General features: G+C 35.7%; 4 protein-coding genes across 4 annotated transcripts; 2 read left to right on the top strand and 2 right to left on the bottom strand.

Moving 5' to 3' along the window:
* The first annotated feature begins 1356 nt into the window (after nt 1-1356).
* Nucleotides 1357-2495, top strand: LOC124457682. Its single transcript, XM_047007888.1, has 2 exons — nt 1357-1659; nt 1843-2495. The coding sequence occupies exons 1-2, from the start codon at nt 1439-1441 to the stop codon at nt 2258-2260; spliced, it is 639 nt and encodes a 212-aa protein (XP_046863844.1). The 5' UTR covers nt 1357-1438; the 3' UTR covers nt 2261-2495.
* A 646-nt stretch (nt 2496-3141) lies between these two features.
* LOC124456997 lies at nt 3142-4152 on the bottom strand. The gene has a single exon (XM_047007295.1). It carries the CDS (start codon nt 4150-4152, stop codon nt 3142-3144), a length of 1011 nt encoding a protein of 336 aa, XP_046863251.1.
* Nucleotides 4153-7592: 3440 nt separating this feature from the next.
* LOC124456996 (transcription factor Adf-1-like) lies at nt 7593-8579 on the top strand. Its single transcript, XM_047007294.1, has 2 exons — nt 7593-7761; nt 7948-8579. Exons 1-2 carry the CDS (start codon nt 7593-7595, stop codon nt 8577-8579), a joined length of 801 nt encoding a protein of 266 aa, XP_046863250.1.
* A 910-nt stretch (nt 8580-9489) lies between these two features.
* LOC124456995 (protein ALP1-like) lies at nt 9490-10593 on the bottom strand. The gene has a single exon (XM_047007293.1). The coding sequence runs from the start codon at nt 10591-10593 to the stop codon at nt 9490-9492; it is 1104 nt and encodes a 367-aa protein (XP_046863249.1).
* Between the last annotated feature and the right edge of the window lie 12691 nt (nt 10594-23284).

The following is a 23284-nucleotide window of genomic DNA, read 5'->3' as shown; positions in this document are numbered from 1 at the left end:
CCTTTTAGAATATCGTGATGGTGCTTGACAAGCTCCGATGATTTCACCTCCCTAATAGCTTTCTCCCATGTTAATTTATCATCTTGCATTAGCCTTTGTGAAAGGTTTGCATTTTTGTATACCGACGACAATTCTGTCTCGTATCAACTCGTCTTTCAGTGTTCCAAATTGGCAAGTTTCCGCCAGTTTGTTTTAAATCTTCCACAAAGTCGATGACTGATTCTTTTTCACCTTGTATTCGTTTATTGAACCGAGCACGCTCGAAAATTGTGTTCGATCGACCAACAAAGTGCGATGCAAATTGTTCTACAACATTTCCGTACACCATATCTCTTTCGCTTATTTGAAAGCTTTTTAAAAGATCATTGGTATTGCCTCCCATAGCTTATACCAAAGTATTGATTTGTACTTTATCATCTTTTTCGTCTAAGCCAACTGCGATGCGATAACATTCAAATCGTTCAATCCATCGCTTCCAATCTTCGGGCTTTTTTGATTCTAATTTTTCTGGCAATGGAATTTGTGTTTGAAATGCCATTTCTTATTTATCTCCACGTCTCTTGTCCACTGGTCTTTACCATTTTAGACAGAATCCCATCGCTACCACCATGTAGAGTTCTTATTAAGTGCCCTCTTATCTAAATGTCCTCTATATATATATATACATTATAAGCGGAAGTAATATTCAACAGGAAGTGATGTCTACACAATGCTGACAGACTTTACAATTGCTTAATAATGGGAAAATGGCAGATGTTTCAAACTGCAGAGACAAACAAAATGAAGCAAGAAATGAAAGAGCAATTGACAACAAAGAAAAATCATTGCATGATGGAGACAATTTCTCACATATAAATTCTATGGAGATGTGAAATGGCATCCACTTATTTATTACATAAAATTTTATCAACTAAGAGGCTACCAGGCATTTGATGTATTTACTATAGTGCCATGACTTAGATGTCTTACTATACACACATAGTCAACATTATCAAACATTTTAAATGAACATTTTTATGGTAAACATGTTTCGGCATGCTTATGCCATCTTCAGTACATTGAGTGAAGGTGATTATGCTATTTACATGGTATATATATATATATGTGTGTATGTGACTATCGTTAAAGGGGTAGTCTGACCTTAACACAACTTTCGCTCATATGAAAGTGTATATTGTTCTTACCTCTCTCACGAAATCTAGGTTTCCAATTCAAATTTAACTCGAGAAATAATGCCTTAAATGTGTGTATTTTGCCTCTTGTTCGATCGCCATTGTGTACATGTGCTGCCGCAGTCCAGCAGCGGTTTTTCGTCGTGACGTCACTGCGCGGTGATCGTTGTCAACATAAGACAAAATATACTAGCAAAAGTAGATATTACGCATAAGCATATTCATAGTTGCATTTTATTTTCTAAGTTTTTAAATTATTTTGCGCAATGGATACGGATTACTCAAACGATTCCTCTAGTAATTATTCTGGAAGCAGTGTTTCACACTACGAAGAAATGGTTAACGATCAAAACATGATTCAACCATATGCTTATGAGCCGATTGAAACAGACTCTAGCGACGAGCCTATGGACGACTCCGACGAAGTTGCCGCTGCATCATCGACTGAATCCGTATCGGAACCAAACAGACTTCAGGATAAATTCTGGTAAATACTATTATTTTACTCGTTTCTGCAATTTATGTCGTTTTTGTTTTTACATGTTTCATAGCACGGATTACGCTGCCGAATTATGTTACGCGTACTTCGAATATGACATTACGCTTGAGTTTTCAACCTTTAAATATTTTGATATAAAATGATTATTTAGTTGCTATTTTACCGGAATAGGTGCACATGTAGCCATTGTCAAATCATGGATAGGGTGGAAGAATGTGTTTGTTGCAAAGAAATTTCAGCTGTTGTAACAATGAATGAAGACTCAGCACAATTTGAGGGAATAGATACTCCAGACTGTATTACAGATAATCCTGTTTTTCGAAATCTTTGTTTGAATTATTGGGTATTACGACTGGCATGGAGTGAGTACAAACAACACTATGGTTCAAGAGCTGAAGAAGGACCTGAACACAAAAGACAAAGACATGTGGCTTACAGGCAACTGGTTCGATGGTGTTGGAATGTATTGGGCAAGGAAATTAGAGTACCACTACCATCTTGTGCTGTTAGCTGCATTCGAGCACATTTCCCACCACCAGGTCTAGAAGAGGACTTTGTCTTTGAGGGTTTTAAATTTGGTGATGAATAATAATGGTAATGTAAATTATTATAGCCATATTTATAAGTATCGTTAATGATGAATTACTAATAAATAAAAATATAAATTGGATTTAGTAAATGAACAATAAATACAAATTATAATGGCCAAGCCAAACCAATTCTTTATTTGTGCTATGCAAGGATTTTGGTGTACATAATTGAAAAGTGCCTTTGCTAATGAATTTGCATAGCAAAACAAAAAATTGGGCTACTTTACTATTAGAGATTCTCTTATTATTAATAAATATTGATATATACATAAATATTTTTGGGGACTATTTACCCATTCTTGATTTGTGTGCTTGTATAACACTTTCTTTGTTTGGCTTTTCTATGGATGCAATATTTCTTGGAATGTTTGCTGGTAAAGAAATCTTGTAATGTACATTTTTTACATTAAAACAGCAGACATCTTCCATCATACCTTGCACAAAAGAATATGACTTACTCGCCATAATTGGCTTGGCTACCCAATTTTTTCGCCCTTTTGGGAACACGATATTATATCGCTTTTCCCCTTGCTGCTTTCCACATTGAACTTGTGCTTGTTTTCTGCCAGTGTTTACATTGTGGTCTATCACTGCCAACTTGGTTCTTGCAAGCATACCTTTGTACGAAAAGTGAAGACGTTTGGGTAAGTATTTTAGGAGAAGTGAGTGGTAAACCTCAAGTTCCCCAGTGTGGTGAAATTCTGTTAGCTTTGTTAAGTCTTTTAATAGTTTTTTGTTAAGTACGATTTCTTCTAAAGCAACATGAGCAGCAGAGCCATTTTCTAACCACTTTGTTTTTCTTTGTTTTCTTTCAGAAAGCCGACCATGGGCACTTTTAAAGTATTTTCCTCCTTCCACTTGTGCTTATTGACAACATGATTTAATATGGAAACCCATTTTTCTTGCAACAAATCTGCATCTCCTTGCAAGACTGAGAGCACCACCACAAATGGTTGGATACAGACTGCACCCATTTGAGTAGGGGTTCATGTTTCTGGGCTTTTTTTGACAACTTTCTGGTAACCCACTTTGACAAATGCCACACATCAAACTGATGGATTATTGAAGGATATTTCTTCTTCAACTCAGATGTGATTTGAACATGACGATCAGTTGTCAATGACCTTATCTTCACATCTTGGTTGATGAGTTTGTTGAGAGACCGTTGACAACCTTCATTTTCCATGGCATATGAAGAAGAAACCTCTGATACATGAACCAAGGAGAAGTCAAGAATTTTTCCAGAACTTTCGTCCATTAAAGTGTAAGTTCCATATTTGGCATTGTGCCCAGGACTGTCAGATCGTCCATCACCACATAAGTTAATTGCCTTAGCTTCTTTTATTATTTGCAATAAATTGTTTTGTTGCTTTTCATAGGTTGAATTTATGACTGGGAATACAATTTCATCTTGAACTTTATAGAATTGATACTTATTCACAAAAGTCAAATTAAATGCCATGGAAAATTGCTTCATTGGCTCAAAAGTCTCCCCGGTTAATATTATTGCTGCAGGAATCAAAACATTTCCAGCTGGCTTGTTGTGAAGCAAAGGCTGTGATGTCCAATGATGGGTATGATTTTTGTTGCATGTTGCTCTTACTTCTACCATGCTGCCAGTTGTAGATTTTTCAATGTCACAAAGAGAACCACATGTTTTGCAATTGATAAACAACTGATCAAGCATACTTTCAAACACAATAAATTTTTTCTCATTGTTAAGTGTCCCTTCAATGTCACTTGAGTCAGATTCATCATCAGTGCAAGTTTCCGGGCATAAATAGTCCTCATCACTTCCTGATGACCCACAACTGTCTGAAGATGTTGCATCATTGTTAATTGTCTTGAATGATTCTTCTTCTTTTTCTTCCATTACTTCATTTTGGGCCATTATTTTTTTACATTTTAATTGACTACCTTTGTTTACATTTTTTGATTTCAAAGGAGGTCCTTTATGAATTTTGGAACGTTTTCCCTTTCTTTTTCTTTTCCGTGGGCAAGGGTTTGAATAGCAATGCTTCGCTTTGATATCATATCACATTGGATTTCATCGACGAAAATTTTTGGTCGCATTGTGTTTCAACACTTCCGAAATTTGTAACATCAACATCAGTCGTATCCTCCATATGCTCAATATTGGAGGACTCTCTAGGCTCATTACTCTGCTCTAACAAGCTCCACACTTCCTACATAGAATAGACATTAGAACATCTAAGTATATGATGGAAGGACAACGGTGTTTAAATTTTTTGAATTACAAAGTACAGTACCTGTTGTCGTGCATTTTTTTCTCTTGTTTGGGCTCTATTGCTTGACAACTCACGTTCCTGTTTCCGTTTTATGAATGGAAATATGGACGGTAAACTACCAGGTTTTAGCGTCTTCTTTGCTTTCATGTTAAATAACTCTTTTAAGGAGTTTTGAAAACAATCAGGCCTAAAATGCGCGCTGCAAACGTAACATGAATTTGCTTTCGGTAGATTTTCGCGTCTGACACGACTTAGCCACTTTCGACGAAGATTTTTGTCGTTTGGCAATCGGTGAAATGATATTTCGCTCCCTTTGGTTTTCTTCGAACAATTGTTACATCCTGGTACCATACAGTAGGGCATTTTTACAATGGTAATAAAATTAAGTGAGACAATTGCGTCTTTAAATCTGTGTTTGTATTGTGATTTGTATTTAAGTATACCCGCCAAACCGCGCAGTGACGTCACGACGAAAAACCGCTGCTGGACTGCGGCTTCGCTTGCATGTACACAATGGCGATACAAAAATACACACATTTAAAGCATTATTTCTCGAGTTAAATTTGAATTGGAAACCTAGGATTTCGCGAGAGAGGTAAGAACAATATATACTTTCATATGAGCGAAAGTTGTGTTAAGGTCAGACTACCCCTTTAAGTGTATTAAATTACAGAATTAGTGTTAGATATTATATTATAGGTTAAATATTGTATTAACGTGGTATATTTGTTTGTTGAGGTCTGGTTTGAGTTTTTTAATGTAGAGCGCTTCTTTCAGTTTAAGAGAAAAAGGAGAGATGGCGAGTTGTCTCAGCAATGTAACGGGAATTACATCCCGCACATGAAAATTCATAAACCACGCAAGATTTGAGTAGAGATGGAATACTGTTTTTAAAAGTAAAAAGATTTTATTTTGTAAGATGAGAAGACCAATTTGATTTTTTAATCAACACAGAAGCGTTTTGTTAACTTCCAGCATAATAGCATAATATGATTATGCTTAAGGTGATTATGCATAAGGTGATTATGCTTAAATAGCATCACCTTCACTCGATGTACTGAAGATGGCATAAGCATGCCAAACATGTTTACGATAAAAAAACTCGTCGTTAATTTAAAATGTCTGATATCTATCGTGCTTTTAAGAAATTATGGAAATATCATACAAGACTTGGCACATAAATACAAAGGGAAGGTTTCCCTGTCCGACTTTCGATCACTTGAGAAGCTATCAACGAAGAAACGCAAAGACGATCTCGATGTGAATTTCTTGAGGGATTGTCAGTCATTTGAAGTTTTTCCGAAATTTATTTGCTTCCCTCTTCCAAATGTTAATGCCCGGGATGTCCATGCGATTCGTAAGCGATTTCTTCGCTCTGCTGTATTAAAACGGTCAAAAGAAAAGAGGAAACTTGAGAATGATATAGACAAGATATCATCGAAACTCAAAGCAATACTAAATACAGTCGACTGGCACATTCTAGAAAAGGCTATAGCTAAGACTATTACGAAAAAGATAAACACACTCTTATGTAACCACAGAAAGAAGTTAAAGAATCTCACACGTAACAAAACGCAACCTTTCACACACAGAGAAACCTTCACAAATCTGTCTTCACATAAACTAAAACCTGATCAACTCGACCTACTCAAGAACGGACTATACTTCTCCATAAGACCTCCAAGACTCAACGATGCTGAAATCCTCGCAACATTTGAACGGATCAATTACACTATACAAAACAAGCTCCAAAACCAAGAAGATTACATCCACGTAAAGAATGAACTCATCCACATTGCTCAAAGCTACATTTCCTCATATACTCCGCACCATCAGATCTCAAGAAACATCGCATACTAAAGGACATTAGGAATAATAAGAACATTATATTGTTAAAACCAGACAAAGGCAACGGAGTAGTCATCATGGACAGAGAAGTATACAATAGCTCATGTTTAAAAATTATTAGCAATAAATATAATAATAATAGCTAATCTTTATTAAGGATGCCAACATCACTAAAAAGTGGTTTACAGAGGGGTCCTCTAAAAAGTAACTAAATATAATATAACTACTTAAAAATAAAAAGAGAGAATACACATCAAAAAATATGAAGATAAAACTACATCATTTGAAAATTAACATGCTAAAAACGAAACTAATTAAAATAGTGCTTTTTTGATACCACGCTTAAATTGGCTTAAGGTGGGCACATCTTAGGGAAAGGGGTAAGGCATTCCAAACGTCCGCTGCAAAATTTATTGTTATCCAGTGCCCCCATCTTCTGTGTGCGAATGATTTGCGGATATTTCGCTTTGATCGTGTATTATAGTTACTGTTGAAACAGCAGTGAAAAGTGTGCATAAAATGGTTATTAACTACCTTAAACATGAAAATAGCACGATGCTCGGCTCTCCGCCTTTCTAGAGGTTTCCGATGGAGCCTTGAAAGTGCATCGCTCGCGGAAGCAGTAGGGGGAAGATCTAAAATGATTCGCGCAGCCTTATTGTGAAGGATCTGTAGCTCTGTCATAAGTGTGGTGTTGCCCCGGTCTCCCCATATTATATCGCCGTAGTCAAAAAGGGGCAGAACAAAAGAACAAAAGAATTAAATTAAATTAAATTAAATTAAATCCAAGTTAAATTACTAGACAAAGACCCCACACTCTCTCGAGAAGCTAAACTACAGTGCTTTCTTAGGAAACTCAAAAAACAGGGCTCTGTTGACAACAACACCTATTCCAAGATCTTTCCTTCAGGCTCACAACCAGCAAGGTTCTATGGCCTCCCTAAACTCTATAAACACGTAGACCACAGCACACCACCTCCACTAAGACCAATAGTCTCTTCCATAAACTCTTACAACTACAAACTATCGAAATACCTATACTTAGGGCTCTTTCCACTCATCGCAAAACGTACTCGCAAGCTCGCTGCGAGTGCTGCGAGTAACTCGCAGCGAGCTAACCATGAGCTGGAGCATAGTTAAAATATTTCAACAAAATTTTTTCATCGCGCGAACTAAATGTCCATTAGCCAATAAAATTTGTTGAAAATATCACGTGACTAGTCTTAAAACCAAAATGGCTGTAAACAGTGAAGCATCCGTGTGGACCGACGCGAAGATTAAAATACTGGTGGAAAGTGTTAAAAAATATAGAGTGCTCTTTGATGTCACTTATAAAGAGTACAAGAATAAAGGAATGAAAGAGAATACGTGGAAGAAAGTCGCTGATGAGTTGGAATTTCCAGGTTAGATGAAGTTTTAACTTTTACAATTTTATCAGGTGTTGCTAGTTTCTTTCCCAGTGTGCTCGAAATTTTTAATTATTTGCGTTTTCCTTTCTGGTTTTATACTTTTTACATTCCAGATGTTTTGAAAAATGATGACAACTAACCCCTTGCTTTGTGGGTCCTGACATTATTTTTAATATTTAGTTCACGTTTGTCAAACAAAATGGAAAGGACTTCGTGACACGTTTTCAGAAAACATCCGACGTGAAAGACATCCATCTGGATCAGGAAGAAAGAAAGCTATTAGATGGAAGTGGTTCAACCATATGCAGTTTGTTAGAGACTGCATTTCACACAGAGCTAGCTCGGGTAACATTGGTTTTGTGTCAACATGCAGTGAAAATGAAAGAGCTGGTTTTTCTGAGACAGATGAAAGCATTGAAATGAATATAATTGATTCATCATTACCATGCAGTAGCATATTGGAAGTTGCTTCTTCTGAAGTAACAAACAACAATCAAACTATTTCACAAAACTTGGATTTAAAAAGAGTGCACAATGATCAATTATCAATTGGTGTGAATAAATCACCAGTGAAGAAGAAAAAAAATGTTGATCGGGAAATTGATATAGCAATCTTGAAATTGTTAAAGGAAGATAATAAAAAGAAAAGTTGTAATGTCAGCTCAAGTGAACCAGATGCAGAAGCTTCTTTTGGAAATTCAATTGCCCACACACTGAGAAGCTTTGACAATTATCATAAAGCTTTGGCAAAAATGAAAATCACAGAAGTATTGTTTCAGATGGAGTGTGAGTTGCCACTCTCAGAAGATTGATCTTGAAATATTGACCAACCCTCATTTCTGCTTGTTGAGGTTGTATTCTCAACATTTTATGTTGATTGAATTTGTTTAATTGTTGATTGTTAATTTATATAATTAATATATGAGGTAGCAAAACATCCTGTTTATGTAAATACCTTTGTGTTATAACTATTTAAAGTGTACAACTGAAAAAAATTAAATGATTACAAAAGCTTGTGGATCAATTTGATCATAAGTGTAATTGTGCATCTAAATTTATTCAATTAATTGACAAAGCAATCTGGTAATGCAAAATTGAAAAACAAAATTAAAGTACAATTGTGTTTATTTTTATTTTTTACACAAAACAAACAAAACAAAAGTCATACCCTATTTGCTAAATAAAGACTGTAATGGCTTATTTAACACAAGGTATAAAATTATAAAGAATTGGTTTCATTTATGTCATTTCCATCTGACCTAACATGTTGCAACTGCCATGAAACCTGACCTGTTCCTGAACAAAAGTAATTTGTAAGCTCTTCTCGAACTTGTGCAGCATCTTTAGTAAAAAAATTGCTTCCTTGTCTATTCAGTGACTGAAGTGTAGCCTCACATTCTGTTAAATGCCTCCACTGGCCAGCAACTAAATTACCTGATCTTCAAATTAAAAGAGAAATAATTAAAAGCCTGTTGGATGGAGTATACAGTTGTATCAAGTGAGTAAAACTAGGAGTTGTCAATCAGCTAAATATTCTCATAATTACAATGTAACTCTAGATGAAGTGAAATTCGATATTGAACTACATTTACAACACGTTACATCTTACGTGTGCTTGAGTCATTTTACACGTTTTCAACGAGTAAAAACAACACAAAATCTAGAGTATGTTAATTTAAAAAAAAGATCTAGAATCATTCTCAAATCTAGTACGAAGGTTTTTTACCTGTCTTCATTGTCTACAAATCCTGGTGGGCAATACATCCTAGATCCAGCAGGTACGTGTTGCTCAGAAATAATGAGATAATTATGCCAAGCAACCACTGCTTTGGAAATTGCTTCCACTTTGCTCGGATGGGCAATAATTTCTTGTCTTAAGATGCGGAAGCGTGATGCGGCTATGCCAAAAGCATTTCCAACAATCCTTCTTGCCCTTGACAAGTGGTAATTCAAAACCCTTTTTTCTTCTGTCAGGTGTTTACCTGGATAAGGACGCATAATGTTGCATCTTAATGGAAATGCTTCATCGGCCACGAACATGTAAGGAATCTTTCCATTTGGATGGGCACCAGCAAGTGGTTTAGGGCATGGTAGACCTAGTTGATTTGTTACTAGTGCTTCACCAAACTGGGAATTCTGCAGAACACCACCATCACTATGACGACCACAATCACCAACATCAACCAAGAGAAAAGTGTAATCAGCTGATACAACTGCAAGTAGGACAATACTATGCCACAGTTTATAGTTGAAATATCTGCTACCAGCTGATGGGGGAGCTTGCATTCTAATGTGCTTTCCATCCATTGCTCCACAACAGTGAGGAAAGTTCCACCTTTTTTCGAACTCTTCTGCTACTTTCTCCCACTCAAAAGAACTCTCTGGAGCTTTAATATATCCTTTCTTAAAGAGAGTAGACCAAATTGCTTCTGTAACTTCACCAATTATTTTATGTACTGTTGTCATACCAATCCTGTAGCTGAATGATAAGCTTTGAGGGCTGTCACCCGACGCCAAATAACGTAAAGTCAAAGCAAGCCTTTCTGACGGAGAAATAGCATCCCTTCTTGTGCTGCATTTAGAGATAAGAGGCGCGACCAGAGATAGTAAAAAATCAAAATGTCGAGGGAGCATTCTGAAGTAGGCAAAATAGCTTTCGTGATCTTCTTCTTTCATTTCTTTTACCAATCTGAAGTATTCCCCATGCTGTTGTCGTCTTTCGAATATCGGCCTAACCCAAAAACGCTTTCTATACTTCTTGCATCTTCGCATACGACGTCTTAAATACAGTAATAACAAAATACGGCGATTGACAACGGCCGCCATATTGTAAGCAAAAACAAACCGCCATGTAATATATTATGAAGCAAAGCAAAGAGTGGAAATTGGCAGCGCGAGCTGATACTCCTCGCAAGCTCGCAGCGAGAGCATTTTGCGATGAGTGGAAAAGAGCCTTTAGCTCTTTAGTTTCCAACGATTACACCACTAAAGACTTATTCACTTTCGTCGACGAATTCAACAACCAAGACATCAACAGCAAATATATCGTTTCCTTTGATGTCAAGAGCCTCTTTACTAACATTCCACTAACTGAAACAATAGACATCGCACTCGACTTATTTATACAACAACCCAACTTTCAAATCAACAGATATGACTTAAAACAATTGTTCAACATCGCTACATCACAAACCCACTTTCTCTTTAACGATATCTTACCTTGACCGCCACCCAAATTTGCACGAAGGTCCTTTGCGTTCTATGAGCAATCAAGCACAGTCAATTCACAACAGTTGGGAGCACAGTGCATCATTTCAATGCCACCACTTGTCTTAAGTTGAGGAAGACACAAATGACTTACATTGTCGTCCAATGAATTTAATGTTATTTTACTGACAACATTTTCTTCATCTTCCATGTCGAGTTTTATCTTTTTTACTCCTAGCCTGGCCTTAAATAGGATCTCCTTGACCAGCGACGATGGTGCTTTGCGAGCTAGATGCTTAGCCAAGCAGACGAAAGTCGGTGTCCAAGGATGGCTCTATGATAATGAATGCTTACGAATATTCCCAGTCGCATTTCTAGATGCAGCACGTGTGCTATTGCGGCTATTAGACCTTCGTGGGTTAAAAAGCGATAGTCGCTCTTGAAGAATGTCGTTTGTCTGGCTTGTGGAAGGTTCGGTTTCATCTATTATGGACCTTACGTTCTACCGACAGCAATGCGAACGGCAACGGCAACGTGGGTGTAAATACGTGTACGCATGCGCCGATCAAAATAGTGCCGTTCTGGCTAAGCGTGCCCGACGCCATTCTCTTTAATTTGACGTTGTGCGAGAACGGCATCGATAAATTGCACAAACAATCGATGTCTTCTGAAAGAACAACATCAAGGTAAATTGTTTTGATATTAGACTAGTTATTTATTATAATTTTACAAGTATTGAGGCTTTAAAATATCATGTTAAGTCAAAGCTTCACTTGCTTTTGTATTTCTGTTTATATTTTTATTATAACTCTGAAGGATGAATTATTTAACTGCAATATACTTCGAGGTTACATTATTTTGCTAAGAAATCGTATTTTTCTTTTCAATTAGTGTTCCTATGAAATGGACTGAGCTGCATGATCAGATATTTGTACGAGAAATTTTGTTGATTCAACCATGGAGCAGTAAGAAAGCATCTCCTGAAAGAGGAGAAGCATGGATGAAGATAGCTACTTCATTGAATTCTTTGGAAACACCAACTTTTCGTGTAACTCAAAGGTCCGTACGTGATCAATATGCTGTGCTTGAAAAGAAACATAAGAAGAAAATACGTGATGAAAATCTTGCAAGTGGAATATGCCAGGAGAATGAAGTAGATCTTGGCATGGATGAAATTATTACATTGTTTCATGAAGCTGATATGGAGCACGAAAGAGCATCAAAGGAAAAGAAAAGAAAACTTGAGGAGGAAGCCAGTCAGGCAGCTGAAATGAGACAGCAATCCCTTGAATCGTTTGGTGAAACTCGCAAGAGATCAGAGTTTACTGATTCTGAGGTTAAAACTGCCAAAAGAAAATGCAGTAGTGGTTCTAACATGGTTTTGTATTTAAGAGAAAAAAGTGAGAGAGAGGCTGAGTTGAAGAAAAAGGAATTGGAAATAATGCAGCAGCAAACTGACAAAGATTATGAATTAAAAGAAAATGACATGAAACTTAGAAAAGAAGCAATGGAAGTAGCCCAAAATCAAATAATTCTGTGCTGAATCAGCTTATCAAACTGCAAAGGACTCAACAACAGCAATTGATGCAGTTGATGAGGCACCAGCAGGAGCAAAGTTCATGCATGATGGCCCTTTTGAATAAGTTAACTTCTGGAAAATGAGCAATGACATAGACTATTACCAGAGAACAGCCTCCTTATTTTGTTTATGCTGTGATGATAACAGATCAAAGTAAACTTGTTTACAAATCTCAACTGTTTCAGTTTTTTAAAGTAAATATGTAAAAAAGTATATGCAGTTTCATGCTGTCTTTCATATTTTACAACTATTGTGCAAATGTTTAAATTTTTGCATTTAAATCCATTTATTAATGTTCTGTTTTGAAACAATTTCTTATGAACAATGGCGTTTTTTTAATCATTTACATGAAGTAATTGTGTATAGTTGGTGGGTCAATGCCAAAGTATTTTGCTGTTGTTGTCCCATACAGGCATGCCCTTGCATTTTCTATAAGAGCACACACAACATACATTTTCCCAACTGCACTCAAACGTACTTTCAAATTTTTTTTAAAGTCTACAAATTTGAAGTAATTTACAATGTCACCAAACAACCATTCATCAGCTATTCTCACTTGACTCATAGATTTATTCCATTGTTTGTGTTGTTCTGTAACTACAGCTACTCGGAAAGGGCCCTGTAATTGTGGTCTGAGGGTATGCAGGATCACCATATATGCATAAAATATCCCCTTGCATGTTAAATGAATATTGCTGCAACATGTTGAGAATACCAGATTGGGCAAGCATTGCGCTATCATGCCTTTTTCCTTCGACTGGACCATAAAGATTAGCTATCATGCCTGATGGTGTTGCAATGGATTGAAACTTAATAGCATGAACTTTCTTGTGTCCATTATAAAGTGTACGTTGCAATCGACCTGGTCGTGCAACAGGACGAACAGTCCCGTCGATAAACCCCCAGCAGTTGTTAAGAGCTGCACCCTTTTGGTGTATAACTGTGGCAAATTCCTCTAAATTTTCTGGTTGCAACCATGCCTGGTTAAGATCAGTGAGCAAATGATGCCATCGTTCATGAATTACGTTCAGAAATTGATTCGATATCATGCACAACTGAGGTTCAGGTCTGGCAAATCTATGAATCATATCAACATATCTGCACGGATAAGCAAACCTCTTCAAAAAAATACATAGCCCCTCAATGTTGTCTACTTTTAGTCCATTATAGCATTTTATTTCCCCAGGCAACTCCAATATTTCAGCAAGGTTGTAAATATCATTTCGAAAGAAGCGAAATTCTGCTAAACATTCATCATCCGTCATTCGATCTAAATCGAAGTCTTCATAACGCCAAAATGGTATCCTAGGGCTTTTGGGTTTATTCACATCGTATAGCAGAGCAAATTCTTCGTCATCTATCGCGTTCAAAGCATGAGCGAACACAGTAATTTCCCTAAGACTCGGCATATTAAAATTTAATGAATCTTTATTTACACACAAAAGTCATGCAGTCGTAAGCAGATTAGCACATGCAATCGTAAGGTTAAATTTAAACGGGAAACGGCAACGTCAACCGCGCGACCGTTCCAGTCCCCTAGAGTTGCCGTTGCCGTTGCAGTCGCTTAATCGTAAGGTCTCTACTATCTTTAATCATATAGCACCGCGTATAACGGTCAAAGCACCGTGTATAATGATCAAAGCACGGCATATAATGGTCAAAGCACCCATTGAAATAAATTTGCACGAAATGAATCGAATCTAGTGCCATTTATACTATTAGAGATTGGAATGTGAATCTAATCCACCATCATTTTTACTGTAAGAAATTGGAATGTGAATCTAATCTAGCACCATTTTTACTATAAGAGATTAGAATCTAAATCTCATCTAGCGCTATTTTTACAATACTATAAGAGATTGGAGTGTTAATCCAATCTAGTGCAATTTTTAAGAAATATAAGTCAGATAACAAAACTGCATGAAGTTTCACATAGTTTAGAAAATGATGAGGTTTCGCATAAAAACATGGAACAGTCATAAAATATTTAATGTTTTGCACAAAATCATATCTTATCACAATACTCAGAGAATGAATTAGCCAGACAGCCATGGACAGTTCAATGAATCATTTTCAATTTTCATAGCCATGACAATTAAATCCTGCCTTTGTCTCATCAGTTTTTTTTATAATTTTTGTTAAAAATACTTTGCTGTTGATTCTCCCAGCTACATAAATGATTTTACTGCAAGGTCAACATGCACACGCTTTATAGTAGTGAGATTAGATCTCAAGAAAATAAAATATAAATAAAATGAGACACCACACTTCAGTGGGTATTATCACTAAAAATCTATATAACAACAGAAATAAATTTAAAATAGGTTAATACTATTAAAGTATATCTAAGTTGTGTATAGGACTCTCCCGAAGCGAGAAACCGCAGCGTCACACACAACTTGTCGTGAGCAGGAATGGATTCACGCATAGTAGTGTTTTTCCTGTAATGAGTGGCTTCAATTTTTCTAGTAATTCGTCAAACAGGCTGACATCCATTCTTCAAAACAAAGAACCAAGCAATTTTAGAATTTAAATTACGAAAAATAGTTTATGAACAATCTCTGTTTCAAACTTCGAAACTCACCGGAAAAAATTATTGAAGGCTCTATCATCGACTGTTCTGAGTTCTTGGATTAGATTACATGCAAAACCTTGTCTTTGTCGACGTTCCTGTGTGGCCCATTGACGAACCCACCAACGGCGATTTAAGTGCCTCTGAGTACTCGTATTGCATAAATAGTGTTATGCCTATGCCACAAGCAAGCATCCGTTTGTGTTTACTCAAATATGGCATCGCTGAACAGCCGACGATTGTTTACTTTGATCATCGCTGATTTTCCCGCGTATTCTCTTTGATATATGCTGTGCTATTATATCGCGGGCCGCAACATTTGTCACACAAAATTTTTTGATTGGTACAGACGGTGTGAAAGAAAATATGCCACATGAAAAACTTGCCATAGAAAATTTGCTGCACATACACATGGACATTTGTCACAAAAAAATGGTAACATAGAGTTTTGTCATAGAAAATTTGTTCGTCTGTAAGAGCCTTAACTTGGTCAACGCTTGCAGGCAACTATGTAGTTAATTATAGATTCATATTAAATATAGTATATAATATAAAACAAATTCCGAAGAAAAAAGACATCTTGAGATTGCAAAATATGAATCAAAACTAGACGAGAAGGAAACTGTAAATTTTTGACTTTATTTCAAAGTCATCCTCAGACAGAATGATATTTAAAACCAAACATACACATAAATTTACAACGCATGAAATAAGTAAACGGAAATAAGCAATAGAAATTAAATAGTGTGATATTTACAATGAGTTGGAAGAGGTGTATTACAAAAGGATGAATTGAAACTGCCGACCCGACTGGTAGAATGAGTGTGTTATAAATTAAGAAAAGAGTTGTAATTTTTTGCTAGCCTTAAGTCCTGTCTTTAGAAAAGGTTTGTTATGTTTAATGAGTAGTGCTTCAAGAAAAGCAAGAATGTGGTAGTTGTTAGATTTGGTTGAGTGAAGTATTTTATAGTTGTTGAATACAAGGTTTTCTATAGGAGAGGGAGTTCTGGGAGGGTGGAGGGAGATCATTGAGTTGTGAGAACAGGTTTTGTAGAGTGGCCAGGAATTGAGCGTTTTTGCACTCAGAGAAATGCTGGCCAACTGCACTAGTCTTGAGTCTGGTTGCATGTTCTCTGAGCCGTACATACAAGCATCTTTGTGTCATGCCAATGTAGGTATAACCACAGCCAGGGCAAGTTATTTTGTATATAAGATTACTTCAAGAAAGTGAAGGAAGTTTGTCCTTGTTAGAGACAAAATAGGACAGTTTTTTAGTGTCATAAATAGTAATAAATTTCACCAGTTGAGAAAGATGTTTTTGTATTTTCTTAAAACAGGATTTTAAGAGAAATGCACACGCATGCCAAGATAATACGAACCCAGATTTTAGGTAGATTATCAATAGAAAATGAATCATTGTATTTGGATTTTAGTTTTTAAACAAAAGGTTTTAACGTTAGGATAACCGTTCCAAGACATGTAAATTTGATTATTTCAATTTGATTGCTGAAAAGTGTTTTATTGCTACAAATTTTGAAGGCACGATAAAGAGATTTTACCCATGCAATTTACGATGAAAATGTTGAAGCTAGAAAGTGTGAGTACTGACCAGTGTGGGTGTCAAATGTCAGTTCCGTCAACTGAAATTTTATATCTAGAAAGTGAATTATGCCATCGTTAAATGTATCAACTGTTAATGTGAGATTGGCATCAAAACTAAATTTCGATAAGACAGCGCAAATATTGGAGGTTTAATCAAAACAAGCGTGTCATCAACGTAACGGTTATAGAATTTATTGTGCCATCATTAATGAGATCGAAAACTATTAATTTTTCAAATTAGGTTAAAATTATATGATCCTAAAACCCGTCTTTTTGGGTGTAAATGGTGTTATTAAAGAAAAGGCAGTTTTGTTGCAGCAATCTAATGAGTTTTTAATGTAGACTTTTTAAAGTTAAAAATTATTAGATTGTGCGAGACAAATTAACGTCAAAATTGATACTTCAATGAACAGATGTTAGAATGTTATTAATGAATGCACAAATCGATAGTGAGAAAGGATAATGTGTTAGTGAGGTTAGTAAAAATTCATTGGTCTGAATTTTGCAAAGATCATATTTCTTGTGTGTCTTTGGTACTCTATGATACTTTACCAAAATTCAGACCAATAATTGACACTACTAACACTCCTCACTACAACGTTGGCAAATTTTTATCTTCCCTACTATATCCTCTCACTCTAAATTCCTTTTCCCTTTCTGACTCTTTTGACGTAACTAATATTAATAACATTCCTAAACATCTGTTCGAAGGCTATCAATTTGTTTCATTCGACGTTGAATCCCTTTTTACCAACGTTCCATTGTCTCGCACAGTCAAAATCATTTTAGACCGCATTTGCGATGAACACATAATTTCAACAACTTTAAAAAAGTCTACATTAAAAAAACTCATATTAGATTGCTGCAACAAAACTGCCTTTTCTTTTAATAACACCATTTACACCCAAAAAGACGGCGTTTCTATGGGTTCCTCATTAGACCTGTCCTTGCTAATATTATTTTAACCGAATTTGAAAATCAATAGTTTCGATCTCATTAATGATGGCACAATAAAATTCTATAACCGTTACGTTGATGACACGCTTGTTTTGATTAAACCCTCCAATATTTGCGCTGTCTTATCGAAATTTAATAGTTTTGATGCCAATCTCACATTCACAGTTGATACATTTCACGATGGCATAATTCACTTTCTAGATATAAAAATTTCAGTTGACGGAACTGACATTTACCGAAAAGACACCCACACTGGTCAGTACTCACACTTCTCTAGCTTCGAACATTTTCATCGTAAAATTGCATGGGTAAAATCTCTTTATCACCGTGCCTTCAAAATTTGTAGCAATAAAACACTTTTCAACAAATTGAAATAATCAAATCTTACATGTCTTGGAACGGTTATCCTAACAGCGTTAAAAACTTTTTGTTTAAAAAACTAAAATCCAAATACAATGATTCTATTCCCATTGACAACCGCTTCTATAGATGATAATCTACCAAAATCTGGGTTCGTATTCCTTATCTTGGCATGCATGGCGATTTCCTCTTAAAATCCTGTTTTAAGAAAATACAAAAACATCTTTCTCAACCGTGAAATTTATTACTATTTATGACACTAAAACTGTCCTATTTTGTCTCTAACAAGGACAAACTTCCTTCACTTTCTCGCAGTAATCTTATATACGAAATAACTTGCCCATGCTGTGATAAAACCTACATCGGTATGACACAAAGATACCTGTCTGTACGGCTCAGAGAACATGCAACCATACTCTCTTCTAGTGCAGTTGGCCATTATTTCTCTGAAGGCGAAATTCTCAATTCCTGGCATCTCTACAAAACCAGTTCTCACAAGTCAATTATCTGCCTCCACCTCCCAGAACTCCCTCTCCTATAGAAAACCTTGTATTCAACAACTATAAATACTTCACTCAACCAAATCTAGCAACTACCACATTCTTGCTTTTCTTGAAGCACTACTCATTAAACATAACAAACCTTTTCTAAAGACGGGACTTAAGGCTAGCAAAGAATTACAACTCTTTTCTTAATTTATAACACACTCATTCTACCAGTCGGGTCGGCAGTTTCAATTCCTCCTTTTGTAATACTACACCTCTTCCAACTCATTGTCAATATCACACTATTTAGTTTCTATTGCTTATTTCCCTTTACTTATTTCATGCGTTGTAAATATATATGTGTATGTTTGGTTTTAAATATCATTCTGTCTGAGGATGACTTTGAAATAAAGTCGAAAATTTACAGTTTACTTCTTGTCTAGTTTTGATTCATATTTTGCAATCTCAAGATGTCTTGTTTCTTCGGAATTTGTTTTATATTATAATTCTTTAAATTGTGGGCTGGTCATGGTTTTTGGTCTATATATAGTATATAATACATTTGCATTTTGGCTTAATGAAATACTTCATATAATTTACTTATAGAAAAATCAATATGGCAGAGACAACCAATTTGACAAGCAGCTAAATCCTGATTGCACCCTGATCTGACATATTGAATTTGTAACTTCCGGCAATGTTTTGTAAAAACCAATATAATTTGATATTTTTGGAAGAAGCATGCTCAGCCAGGGACGCAGGAACTGGGGGGCAACGGCCACTCCTTGCCTTTTCTGGAGATAAGCAAGGGGGCAAAAGTGCCCTACAGGTTGAAAATTTATTGTTTTAATCCAAGATAAAACTACTTAACCGTGAAAAGTCATTTTTAAATGTAAACAACTAAAGATCACACTACTTTGCAAATTCCTTTCATTACTATTAAATCCAAAAGTGCCAGCAACATGACGTATAGCAAAGATATTTTTAATGGTAAACATCTGCTGGCTTAAATGGCTCAGTCATCTTAACACTGTTGACTTTGAAAGGGATATGTTTGCATCTTATCGCCTTTTCTGCAATGCCAAGAGCGGAAAGATGTAAACAAGATTCAGCAAAAGCATTAGAGAAAGCTAAACTGGGTCAATCAAAAATAACATCGCTGTTTGCAAAAGGAAACACAGGTTATGATTTTGATTTTTCTTTAACAAGCAGAATTGACACTGTAATAACTCTATCAATACTGAAAGTCTCGGGACTGTGAGTCACAAAAATGGTCCAAACCAAAAAGTTTGATTGGTGAAACAGAAAAGATATGCATGAAAATGACATTGGTAAAATATTGATAGACTTTAAGAAAGACTTTACAAGTAAAGACAAGGAAAGTAATGTGAAGCATGGTCGATATTTCCATGGTCAATGGTTTCGAAATTATTGAGTGGTTAGTTTACAATCAAGAAGTAAGGATTTTGCAAAATTTGTTCTACTCACTCTAAGATAAAGGGAGTGTTTGGCAGTTATGAAGTTGGATTTGATAACTGGAAAAAAGCTGTGCGAAATTCAACAAACATGAAAACAGTTGCGCTCATAAAGAAGCTTGTGCCCCATCAGAGAAAGGGCAATTTTCTATTAGCATAGCCTACAGTTCGCTTGCTCTTGAAACGCAGCAGTTAAGGCGGAAAGGGTTAATTTCACATCTTCAAACATTAAAAACACTCTTACGCCAAGGTATAGCGATTAGAGGTAGATCGGATTTTGAATCTAATATTCATCAGTTCAATCTTGATAAAGCTATTAACGACAAGGCACTAAAACTTTTACTTAACGAGAACTGATACGAAACTGCACACGACATCCTGGACGACCAGAAACAGATGATTGTATTAAATGCTCGAAGACATTTCATTGATATTCTAAAATTCTAGTGAGAGAAGTATTTTTAATTCTGGCTGATGAATTATCAGACGTGTCTAAGAGGGAACAGTTGTCTTTCTCTTCAGTATAGACCTGTGATGATAATTACGAAGTATCAGAAGTTTTTGTTGGAATTTATTAATGTTTGCAAGGAATTTCATCTGATGCATTGCTGTACTACACCAAAGACAACCTTCTCAGGTGTGGCATGGAAGGTCACAAAATGGCACCTATGGGCTTTGATGGGGCTTCAGCAATGAAATCCCTGGCAAGAAAGCTCAAGGAAGATATTACACCAAACGCAATTTATGTTCATTGTTTCAGTCACTGCAATGAACTTATTATACAGGATGCAGCTAAGCAATCTAATTTATTGTCTACATCACTGGATTTATGCCAATCCCTGTATGCAATCGCAAGTGCCCATCCAAAATGTATTTTATTGTTCAAAGAAATACAGGCAGATTTTACAAATGAAACCAGGACCAAACGATTACAAAGTTCTATGACTCCAAAGTCTTTCTACAACAAGATGGACAACAAGAGTAAAGGCTGCGACGTCATCTTCGAGAAATCGGCTGAACTACATGCAATCCTTGAAAAATTGCATGAAGATCCTAGCATTTCGGCACACACAAAAGCAAAGATTATAGGAATATTAAGGTGACAACTGTCTTCCTTAATTGTCATCTTTGATTTAAACGCAACAAGAAAGCTATTGGCTTTACTCGAGAAGCTTTCTAAAGAGCTCCATGCGGTTGATATTTAAGCTGAGTATGCTCTAATTTCAATAAGACATATCCTGAAACATCTTCATGTGATAAGAAGGGAAGAAGAGCTTGAGCGTACACTTGATGACGCTAAGAAAGTTTTTCATGTTATGATGTCGTTTCCACTGGAATCTAGTGAAAATTTTTAGCACTGGCACTACACTAAGAAAAGTTCCCAGATGGATGAATAATAAAGAAATGTTGATGACAGAAAACCTTCATGTCACAGATGCCTCAGTTTACAACACAGTGTGAATATAACACCAATGCAAAGCTCGTACTTACCAAGCCATTGATGCAATCATCTCAGGTCTGCGATCGCGATTTGAGCAAGACGATCTTTTCCAGATCAAATGTATCGAGGAACTGTTACTTAACTCTTTGAAAGAAAGAGGAGTATCCTTAGATGGATTAAGCAATTCTTGATTGATAAAGATGTTCTAAGAATGCAGCTTGATGATCTTCCTACAGGTCTTGGGCTTTACAACGCGGATAAGAAGAAAGAAATAACAGAAGTCACGCGTATTTCAACAATAGCAGAGGTATTCAATGCCATGCTGTCAGCCAAGAAAAGGTGCTCAGAGATCCACAAACTAATGACATTATATTACACAGTGCCACTCTCATCTGCCCCGTGCGAACGTACATTCAGCGTAATGCATCGTCTCAAAACATGGCTGCGCTCAAACACTGAAGGAAATCATCTGAATGATATTATGTTCTCCAATATTCAGAAGCAATACATGGATATGGTGGAAATAGACATAATTGCCAAAGAGTTTTCACAGAGAAATGAAAGAAGAATTAAATACTTTGGAAAATACAATACACGAGTGATGACAAATTGTAAATTAGTGACGGTACATCGTTTGATAGTTATATTATCGTTAATATTCATCGACAACACTGTGGACATGTGCTTCTGTACAGTGTATTGAATGTAGCACATCTCTTTGCTGTTTATCACTATTAGATTATTTTTAGTATATTTCACTAATGTGCCCTTCCACAAAGGCTTGCCCCTCCTGCCCTTTTGCCGTTCCGGCATCCTTGCGCTCAGCCATATGGTTAGTGATGAGGAATGCCATTTGGGGCTTCTGAGTTTGGTCCTTGTGTTGGACATCTTGGTATTTCTTTAATTAAATTTTTCTAAATTAAATTTTTAGTTAAATAATACAAAAATATCGGTTAGGGTTAGGGCTAGGACCATCGTGGAAATTTGTGGATTTCGGTCCACAAATTTCCATAACATCCACTATGGAAATTTGTTGAAGTTGGAAATTTGATGATCTCATTTTTTGGAATTTTTTTTTTGGAAATTTGTGGAAATTTGTGGAAATTTGTTTATTTATATTTTTGGAAAATTGTGGAATGTGGAAATTTGATTATTTCAATTTTTTTTTTTTGAAATTTGTTGAATGTGGATTAATTATTAAGGAAAAAGTGTTTTTATTCATTTTTTTAAAGAAAATTTATTTTTTCTTACCTTAATATTTCTACGAAATTGAGATTAACATTGCTCTTGAAATATCTCTTTTGTCTGTATGAAGAATTTATTCTTTTTAAGTCCGTTATTGGCTTCTTCCATGTTTATTCATTTCATCAGATTACTATTTTCCAGGGTTCCAAGCAAAGCTGTGGAACGCTGAAAAGTAGTAAATCCAGAGAAATGTAAAATTTTTGATTTCCATTTCATAGGTGCAGTTTGCCTTTAACGAATGCTTATGAGCTTGAATAAAACAGTGATCTACAAGTTTAAGAATTTTTTTTTGTTGTACAAGTCATTTATAATAACAAATATAATATAAAACGTACTTCAAAATATTCTTTTTAGCTGATCAAAGTTAGTCACATATTACCAATATTCTATTAATGTAATACATTCTAAATGTACTGACCTCAATTAACATAACATAAATATTTCTGTCCAAATAGCCTAACTTTTAAATATATGATATCAAAATATGAATATTATTTACATAAAAATTTACATTTCACATTCCTTCCTTATCGCTTCTTTGCTCGTTTTATGTTTCTGAACTTATCCCTGAGTTGCTGTCTAGTGTATTTTTTC

This window comes from Xenia sp. Carnegie-2017, unplaced genomic scaffold, assembly GCF_021976095.1.
Source record: "Xenia sp. Carnegie-2017 unplaced genomic scaffold, XeniaSp_v1 HiC_scaffold_6, whole genome shotgun sequence".
Classification (NCBI taxonomy): Eukaryota; Metazoa; Cnidaria; class Anthozoa; order Malacalcyonacea; family Xeniidae; genus Xenia; species Xenia sp. Carnegie-2017.
The sequence above is the reverse complement of the archived record's forward strand: the minus strand, read 5'-3'. Positions and strand labels throughout refer to the sequence as shown.

Bases quoted from the DNA above. Each gene is read 5' to 3' on its own strand.
- LOC124456995 (XM_047007293.1), bottom strand. From the start codon at position 10,593: ATGGCGGCCGTTGTCAATCGCCGTATTTTGTTATTACTGTATTTAAGA.
- LOC124456997 (XM_047007295.1), bottom strand. From the start codon at position 4,152: ATGGCCCAAAATGAAGTAATGGAAGAAAAAGAAGAAGAATCATTCAAG.
- LOC124456996 (XM_047007294.1), top strand. From the start codon at position 7,593: ATGGCTGTAAACAGTGAAGCATCCGTGTGGACCGACGCGAAGATTAAA. The intron at 7,762-7,947 runs GTTAGATGAAGT...TTTAATATTTAG, and splicing joins TGATGAGTTGGAATTTCCAG to TTCACGTTTGTCAAACAAAA.
- LOC124457682 (XM_047007888.1), top strand. From the start codon at position 1,439: ATGGATACGGATTACTCAAACGATTCCTCTAGTAATTATTCTGGAAGC. The intron at 1,660-1,842 runs GTAAATACTATT...TTACCGGAATAG, and splicing joins AGACTTCAGGATAAATTCTG to GTGCACATGTAGCCATTGTC.